The sequence below is a fragment of the Betta splendens genome, chromosome 1 (assembly GCF_900634795.4).
Source record: "Betta splendens chromosome 1, fBetSpl5.4, whole genome shotgun sequence".
Lineage (NCBI taxonomy): Eukaryota > Metazoa > Chordata > Actinopteri > Anabantiformes > Osphronemidae > Betta > Betta splendens.
This window is the reverse complement of record NC_040881.3, coordinates 18221973-18231613: the sequence shown is the minus strand read 5'-3', so window position 1 is coordinate 18231613 and position 9641 is coordinate 18221973. Positions and strand designations below refer to the sequence as shown.

Genomic DNA, 9641 nt, shown 5'->3' with positions numbered 1-9641 from the left:
TCGGCCATGTTGAGGTCGTTCCTTTTCCTGTCGGCCAAGTTGAGGTCGTTCCTGTTCCTGTCGGCCATGTTGAGGTCGTTCCTGTTCCTGTCGGCCAAGTTGAGGTCGTTCCTGTCCCTGTCGGCCATGTTGAGGTCGTTCCTGTCCCTGTCGGCCATGTTGAGGTCGTTCCTGTCCCTGTCGGCCAAGTTAAGGTCGTTCCTGTCCCTGTCGGCCATGTTGAGGCCGCTCCCGTTCCTGTCGGCCATGTTGAGGCCGCTCCCGTTCCTGTCGGCCCTGTGGCGGTCGTTCCAGTCCTCGTTCCTGTCGGCCCGAGAGAGGTCGTTCCAGTCCCTGTCACCCTCGGAGCCGCAGCGCCCGCCGGCCTCCAGGAGGAGGCGGCGCCTGCTGCAGCTCCTGCGGACCTCCAGGAGGAGGTGGCGCCAGCTGCAGTTCCTGCGCACCTCCAGGAGGAGGCCGCGCCAGCTGCAGTTCCTGCGCACCTCCAGGAGGAGGTCGCGCCAGCTGCAGTTCCTGCGCACCTCCAGGAGGAGGTCGCGCCAGCTGCAGTTCCTGCGCACCTCCAGGAGGAGGTCGCGCCAGCTGCAGTTCCTGCGCACCTCCAGGAGGGGGTCGCGCCAGCTGCAGTTCCTGCGCACCTCCAGGAGGGGGTCGCGCCAGCCGCAGTTCCGGCGGACCTCCAGGAGGGGGTCGCGCCAGCCGCAGTCCCGGCGGACCTCCAGGAGGGGTTCGCGCCCGCCGCAGTCCCGGCGGACCTCCAGGAGGGGGTCGCGCCCGCCGGCCCGGCTCCGGCCGCACCTGCATCGGTTCCTGGCGGCCCGGCTCCGGCCGCACCTGCACCTGTTTCTCGTCGCGGTGGTCCAAGGAGGACGCCGCTGGTTCCTGTATCTCGTCGCGGTGGTCCAAGGAGGACGCCGCTGGTTCCTGTATCTCGTCGCGGTGGTCCAAGGAGGACGCCGCTGGTTCCTGTTTCTCGTCGCGGTGGTCCAAGGAGGACGCCGCTGGTTCCTGTGTCTTGTCGCGGAGGTCCAAGGAGGACGTCTCTGGTTCCTGCCTCCTCCTTGTCTCGGCTGCCGGACTGGTGGCCTCGCCCTCGGCGCCTCCTGCTGCCTGGATGGCGCTGCCTCCTGCGGCGACGCCCGCCTCGACTCCTCAGCCCCTCGGATCAGCGTCCGCCTGGAGGACGTTGCCATTCGGGGTGGCCCCCGGGGACATCGGCCCAGCTCAAGGGCACTAAGAGTGCCACCCTGGCTCAGCGGCTGCTGAGCAGGATCTCGCCACGCCGTCACCCTCCGTGAGGGAATCCCTGGACTCCGTGTTTTTCCTGTTCGTGGACCTTGTGTTTTTTCCGGTTCGGGACTTGGTTTGTCGGGTGGACTCTTGTTTTGGCCCTCTTCCGGTCCTCCCTCCACCCACCCTGCTCGTGTGCCTTGAGGGGTAGGGCTTCGGTCCCTCCGCCTGGGACCACCCTCCGCCCGCCCTGGTTTGGGGGTGGGGGCTTCCGTGGGCGCCGTGGAAGGCGCCATGGGGGGGGGGGGGTACTGTCACGATCTTGGTTTTGTTTCTTGTTGTTTCCTTGTCTTATTTTGGTTCCAGGTTCCATTTCTGGTTTTATTTTGGTAGCACTCCCGGTTTCTGTTTCTGTTCCTGCTTTACTTCCTGTTTACCCGTTGTCACAGCTGTTTCCCTGTCAGTGCCGGTCTTCATTACACACACCTGTTTAGTATCAGTAATCTAGTCACGTGTATTTAACCACCACCTGTGTCCTTAGTTCCCTGCCAGATTGTCGAGTTTCGTTCGTGTTTCTTGTGAGTCCCCGAGTTTCGTTTGTGTTTCCTGAATATCCCGAGTTCCCTGAGTTCCTGAGTTTCCGCGTTCTAGTGTTTCGTGTACCTATGCCTGATCCTCGGTTGTACCGCCATCTGTTACCGAACCTGGACTAACTAACTGACCGTGAGTTTTGCCTGATCCCTGCCTGTATTTTTGCCGTGACCCTTTTGTGTATGACCTGGACCGTCTGACCCTGCCGTGGAAAATAAACCTCTGTTTAATCACTATCCTGCCTCCGTGCTGTGCATGTGGGTCCGCCGCCTGCTTCGAGTCCGTGACACAAAAGATGGCAGTCCTTACCCATTTCACTTATGGGAAGAATTGCCACCATAAAAATGATGATCCTGCCAAAAATTAATTACATATTTTCAATGATTCCAACTCAGCCAGCCCAGGCGTGGTTTAAGACATTAGACTCCTACATCTCACAGTTTTTGTGGAAAACCAAGCCACCACAAATTAGTTTAAAAACTCTTCAAAAATCCAGACGCTGCGGCGGCCTAGAACTACCTAACTTCCACTACTATTTTCTTGCCAATAGACTGAACCATGTCCACAAATGGATAAAACCCATGCCAGCAGACTCCTCCTGGATAGACATTGAACAAACATTTTGTGGAAATATTAAAGTTGCAGATGTGCCTTTTATCAGCACCAAAATCAAACATCATAGTTACCAGAACATTAGCATAAAAGCATCTCTGCAAGCCTGGTGGGGGTTTCTTAAAATTAATGGGTCTTCGCTTACTCTTTGCCAAAACACACCTCTCTGGAACAATCCAGACATCATACAAAACAAAAAGGCAATACACTTTCCAACTTGGCATATCAAAGGGATAACACATCTGAAACATGTTTTCACAAGAGACAAGTTTACCTCTTTTGAAGAACTAGTGTCTCACTATGAAATCACTAGTGCCAATTTCTTAGAATACCAACAACTAAAGTAAATACTTAATGCAAAAAGTAAGAATACTGCCATCCACATGCAACCACCACCAGTAATAGAGCGATTTATTGATATATCAGGGAAAAGGACAGTATCCAAAATCTATATCTTAATTTCCAATGTAGACCAGACAGTGAGCCTTCCGATCTCTAAATGGGAAGCTGATCTCAATATCACCACTAATTACACGTTCTGGAATAACATATGTTCTAATTTATTCAGAATGACAAAAATACAAATTTACAACTAATACAATACAAAATTCTTCATAGAACTCACTATACAGGACAAAGGATGTTCCAAATGGGTCTCACAAACTCAAATATTTGCTCTCACTGTACAGATAACACAGCAGATAGATTCCTACATGCATTCTGGTCATGTTCACCTGTGCAGCAATTTTGGCAAAGAGTATGTGAACACCTGTCAACCCAGTTAAGCTGTCCAATCCCAGCAGCCCCTGCACTTTGTCTTCTAGGAGATCTAAGTGGGCTTGATCTAGAGACAAACTCATCACACACACTTCTTTCTGCCCTCTGTGTCGCAAAGAAAATCATCCTCATGAACTGGAAAACTAAAAAAAAATTAAGCATTACTCAATACCTGAACAGCTTGTTAGATTATACCACCTTAGAAACATTGTCTGCTTCATCAAATCAATGACCAAAACTATACTCTGATTGATTCCATTTCCAGGTAAGGATGCGCGGGGCTCGGGTGCTGCGTCATGTCTGGCACAGTGGTGGGGGGGTGACTAGTGGTTGGTGGTGCCTGCCTGCCTAAGGAACCGGGACAACGGGTTGGTGGACTCTGGGCTGGCCGCATGGGTCCCCTGCGGCGGGGGTGTGGTGGCTGCTGAGACCGGTGGCCCTGTGCCGGGGTGGGACCATTTTGAGGGTTGGCGTGTGCCTGTCTCCGGGGAGCCGGAGGCGGGCCTCCCTGCCGGTGTGCGGGGGCGGACCTGGGGGTGGAGACCTGGGTGACCTGCGTCCGGGGGACTCCCTCTGGGGGTGCCTGCCTGTGCCCGGAGGGGTGTCTCTCCCCTGGGGCGCTGCCCCTGCTCGGGTGGGGCGCTGCCTGCCCTAGCGGTCCGACGCCCTCTGGTAACTGCTCGGGCCTGTTGCAGGGGGGGTTGGCGGACTACTCAGGCTAGAACCTTCATTGGGCCCTGGGCGGAGGCTGGCCCTCAATGCACAACCGCAGAGTATGTGGGTATGTGTGTGGGTTTGAGTGTCACACTACACGGGCATGGGCATACTTGAGCGAGAGAATGGGTAAGTGTGAAAGAAGGGTGAGGATGGCTCTGGCTGTGCTGCGTGTGGCGCCTGGGCAGTAGTACTGCGGTCCCTGGGTCTCGGCTGTCCCTTCCTGGCTGGGGGTTGTGGGGGGTGGTGGGATAGGTAGCAGAGCCAGTCGGGAACCTGGCTCTGCGGACCCTGGCGCTCTGCTTCCCAACTACATTTCTCCGCATTCATCCACTTAGGTCTGCAAGGGGAGTCCTGCTGATGGAAGGACCGGGGCTACTGGGAAGTGGTTCCGTCCCTTCCAAGTGGGATGCTCTGCAGTTTTAATTGCATTAGTCATACACACTTGTCCAGGAATCTGGGGGCTCCTTCCGGGGGGGCCAGTAGACGGAGCCTTTCCATTGATGGCTCTGTCTGCTGGACCCCCCGGAGAATTGGGTATCTCCCAAAGTTCCTCATACTTAGCTACATACACATACATTTAGGGCCGGGGGTGGGCTCTTTCACTGGGGCCTGGGGCTGCGGCCAGTTGTAGCCTCGGCCACTGGCCCTGATGGAGAGATCACCACCCAGTTTTAACTGCAAAAAGACATTTAGGGCGAGGGGGGGCACTGTCCGGGGGACACACCGTCAGCCAGCGGTTGTGCTCCTGGAGGTGTCACCCACCTTCAGTGCACTTTAGTTCCACACACTCACGTCAAAGCTGGGTTGCAGGGTTCTGGGGTACCTTTTTCTGCTGCCCTCTGCCTGGGGTTGGTCGGGGCTCGGGAGGATCTGCGGTCCCTGCCTGGGGCCACATGGACGGCAGGCCAGAGACCTACCCTCCCCACGAATGTGATCAAGCTAATGGTGTGGGTGCGAGAATGTATCTGAGAGTGCATTGGTTCACGTATGATTGACTAGTTTGTTGTGAGAGAGTCTATGGTGTGTGTGTGTGTTGATGTGATGATGTGTGTTGCACATGTGGGTGGGTGTATGCGTCTGTGTTTGTGTGAGTTGGTATGCGTGTGGTGCGGTTGAAGTGTGGGGGGTCCGGTTTTTCGCCCGGGGTACGATGATCGTCTGCCTGGGTGGTCTCTTTTCTGCTGACCCCACCAATTGCTGGCCTTGTGCTGCAGGCCGCTGTAGCGCCAGGGGATGAGGTCGGGCCGATGGGGTAGGCCCCGCTCCGCCCATGTGGGGGTGGTGGACTGGGGGCGGGCCCCACTCTGGGCGCGGGGGCATCTTCTGGCGGGCTCCCTACGGACCGTGGGTCCTCGGGCTCTACTCTTTCAGGCCGACCCTCCCGCCGGGGGGAATGTTTGCCCCTGGTTCTCATGGGGCGAACAGCGTTGACCCCCGGTGGCCCACTCTGGCCTCGAGTGCTGTCTCTGTGGCTGCTGCAGCTCTGCCTGGGGGGCTCTGTGTGGGCGGCTTGGGTTGCAACACCTGCCCTCCTGGAACTGAAGGTGTGTGGGCTCCCTGGCTGCTGGGATTCCTTCCTCTGCTTGCTGGATGGGCGTAGTGGCGGAGCCCCTCACATCACCCTGGCTTTCACAAGTGGCATTGTTCATGCACCAACGTCTGCCTCACCCTTTGGGTGAATAATGTTAAGCTACAGCCTTACTAACCTTGTAGTGGGACACTTTCCAAATCCAACTGTAAGTATTATTGATACTTATCACTACCAATATGAATAATGTGTGAATATGGAATTTGTGGTGTTGTATGTCATGACTTTTATTAAGTAGTATGGGATATGTATAATAATGCACATATGTATGTATATTGTATGTATATGTTTGTATTAGTATGTGCACATACCTTAGCACTATTATTGGTATTAGTATTAATCTCCAAGGTAAACCACAGTACAAAAATTGTTTAGTTATTAATGTGTTAGCCTAAGGTACATCCATGCTTCTTATTTATTTATTTTTTTTATTTATTTATTTTTTTTAGCTCCGATTGTTTACTTAACAGATTTGCTTGGTTTCAGCAGCTGGTTGCACCCCTTAACCCCCCCCCCCCCACCCTCCCGCATACACACCCTAAAGCAGAAACCTAACCTGTCCACCAACACAGCAACATCATTAAATAGACCATAAATCAGGAAGAGTATATATATTCTATATATACTCTTCTTGTTAAAGCAGAGCTGTCCATCACAATGTGGCATTCAGCGTAATATATGCTGCTTGCTAAACTGCTGGACAGAACAAAAAAAAAAAGTATTCACAAGTATTTTCTATGAAGTTATAACTATGGAAACCCTAACCAGAGACAGGTTGATTTGATCTAATATGAATGTGTCCACTGAAGAGAAAAAATAGATCTGATTGGGTCTGAGAGACATGTAGATTATATATATAAAATACACATTGGAACAGCCTATTGATTTATACCATTTGTTAGAAGAGTCTGATATACTCTTATATTGTCCAATCAGACAGAAGACACACATTTTACAGCAGATGTGTACAGTCATGACATGAATTCTGCCCTGCACCTGGCCACATGACCCAGCAATCTAGGTACTTCCCTTTTTTCCTTCTCAGTTCTTTCCACCTTTTCTTATTTGAGCAGGATTGCAAGACTTTTTTTTTTTGATTACACATCAGATTTCTCAAAGCATGTTTCTAGTTAGGCCCTTGAACTATTTAACCTTACCTTGGTAAACAACTCCTGCAGTAGGCCCTAAATGTAAGATTAATAACATAACATCAACATTATTTTTCTAAAATCATTAATAATAATCAACATACTGCTGAACTTTATTGATTAATGGGTAACTAGTTTTAACACATCACACAGCACAGCAACTGCAATTATTATCATTTTTCTTTTTTAGCTTTTTATCTTCTGCTTACTAGATTATTTCTTTTGAATTTCCACTCCCTTCGCCTCAGATCCTCTGTCAAAGGTATTCACTCGAACCACAGCTCCGCTCTCTCTCTTGTAGCTTGACCTTGATGCCCTGCCGGCCTAACTCCCCTCGCTCTCTCATCCCGGACTGTTCCGTTTTTCTCTCCGCAGCCAGCTGCATCAATCTCTGATCTATCAAATTAACTCATCTATCTCTAAATCTTCCCCAGCGTCGCTGTACAGAAGGGGTTTCATTCCAAGATGTAAAATATCTTTGCCTCTTGTTCGGGTTCCAATTAGGAGACCTTCTCCATCTCCTCCATTTCTGACCCTTCGGTGGGGATTCCCTCCGATACCATGTCCCTTCCCTGCTTTGTGGGGGAGAGTCATCCTGATGCCTCCCTCTTCCCAGGCCTCTCGGCGGGGATTTTCTGTTCCCACTCTTCCTCCAAGCCTGGAGTTTTAAATCTGAAGGTTACTTTTCTTCCTTCTGGGCCTCTCTGAACCCTTATTCTTCCTTCTCCTTCTGACGTGTCCTGTGGAACGTGTCCTTCCCTTGACTCCTTCTGCTCATAGCCTCTTCCTGGGACCTAAGCTCTGACTCTGTTTCATTCTCGACGTTTGTTTTCTCCATTTCTTTGACAATAGATATATTATATCACTAATGCAGTTTCTTTAGAACTTTCTGATCCGGCTGCTTGTATGAATGTTTTCAGAACCATATCTTCAAGATGACGGATGTTAAATATCTCTGACTGACAATTTCAGACAGACAATTCCCTTTAATGTGTCTTAAAAAATACACTTTTCATATAGAAAAGTTATCACAGGGAAAACTGGCTTGTGACGGCCAAGCGTTTATAGCGACGTTTTGATCCTTCGATTTCGGCTCTTCCTATTAATGTGAAACAGAATTTATCAAGCGTTGGATTGTTTACCCACTAATAAGGAACGAGAGCTGAGGTTGGACCATTGTGAGACAGGTTAGTTTTACCCTACTGATGATGTGTTGTTGCAAAAGTAATCTCTCTCACAAGCTTTGATAGGCTACCCACCTCACTGGCAAAGATAATGTGTGAGTGTGCACACAGAAACTGTACAGACAGATGGAGCAACTGATAGGTGGAAAACATTTACATTGAGCATATGAAGTCTGGAACAATATTGCAGATGCATTGAAACAGGAAGCTGCTGCTTTATTATTCTCAAGAAGTATTCAATAGAATCATTGAATTCACTCACTGTTTTCACTCTTAAAATGTATACTCCTTGTCCCTGCTGTTATGAGATGGGAAGACTGCTGAATGCACAAGGAACCTTTTTCCATTTTCCATATCTTTATTAATGAGTGAGCAGCTACAACCACTGGCTACTTGACAGAGCTTGTTTATATCAGGACCAAGCTCTGTATACTGCAAGAGTCTCCATCCTCATATTTCTATTTTGACATGCAGGATAGTCACATAAAATGTTATGTCTTGCTAATGACACCAAACTGTTGGATGTGATCGTGGTCTGTTAAGTGATGTTCAGCAGCCATAAATGCAGCAGTTTACAATTATCTGATTATTTGTATATGAAGTCCAATTTTAGATATGAGCATCATTATGGTGTATTCTTTAGTTTGCAGCAAGAAGGACCTGGGTCTGAATCCACTGGCTGACAGGCACCTTTCTTTGTGGAGTTTGTTCCTCCTGTTTGTGTATGTTTTTTTTCCTGGGTATGCCGGCCTCCTCTCACGGTCCAATCAATGCAGTTAGATTATTAGCTCACATTAAATTGACCTATAATGTGCGTTATCAACAGTCAGTTTGTCAGGTATTGCGATCCAGGGAACTGCCTTTGTTTCCCAGGAAAAGCATGAGCCATTCTTAGCTGTCATTGAGAAAACCACAACACTAGTAAAAGCCGGATGATGGATGGATGGAAACAGGGTTTAGATACTACAGTGGATTTAATATCAGAGCAACCAGGTCTCATTCAGAATGACCTGACTACTTTCACCATCACAGGGCCACATGTTAAACTTGGACTGAATGAGTTTAAACATCAGTGGTCAATAATGAATCAGATAATGTTATGTTAATGCTGGTTATTTGTGTTGTGAGTGGAGATGTTTACATTCTCATACATGCATCACTGGCTTCTGACTATCAGAGAGGAAGGAGCACAAAGTCTCAATAGAGAGAGAGAGAGAGAGAGAGAGAGAGAGAGAGACAGACAGACAGACAGACAGCTCCATGACCTTGGGTTTGGGAGCTAGATAGGAGCCAGAGTCCAGGGTCTACAAGGCAGAGACCACCATTGAATTCAATTCAATTCAATTCAACTTTATTTATATAGCGCCAAATCACAACAAAGTTATCTCAAGGCACTTTACAAAGTAAGGTTTAAGACCTCACACAACTAAACCCAACAAATCCCACATACAGCAAGCATTTAATTTGACAGCAACAGTGGAGAGGAAAAACTCCCTCTCTAACGAGGAAGAAACCTCCAGCAGAACCAGGCTGGATGTGGGCGGCCATCTGCCTTGACCGATTGGGGTGAGGGGATAGAAAGAGAGAAAAGCACAGCAACAACAACAAGCAACAACAAGCAACAACAGAGCACAGGCAGGATGGTTGGACCAGGGACTGGATACAGGCAGGATGGTTGGATCCGCAGCTGCCCATCACAGACACCAAACTTAGAGAGAGAGAGAGAGAGAGAGAGAGAGAGAGAGAGAGAGAGAGAGAGAGAGAGAGAGAGAGAGAGATTTGATTTTTCAACAA

General features: G+C 49.6%; 1 protein-coding gene across 3 annotated transcripts in view; it reads right to left on the bottom strand.

Annotated features, from left to right (window-relative positions):
* Nucleotides 1-9196: 9196 nt before the first annotated feature.
* LOC114857125 (VPS10 domain-containing receptor SorCS1) overlaps nt 9197-9641 on the bottom strand; it is a 223562-nt gene continuing 223117 nt past the window's right edge. For 2 of the 3 annotated variants that reach the window (XM_055507867.1, XM_055507870.1), the window contains one exon: nt 9197-9555. Coding sequence is in view for 1 of the 3 variants with exons in the window: in XM_055507870.1 (XP_055363845.1) it covers nt 9542-9555 (14 nt within the window). In the remaining 2 variants the exon portion in view is untranslated. The remainder of the gene's footprint in view (nt 9556-9641) is intronic. The other variant, XR_008694395.1, reaches the window with a different exon arrangement.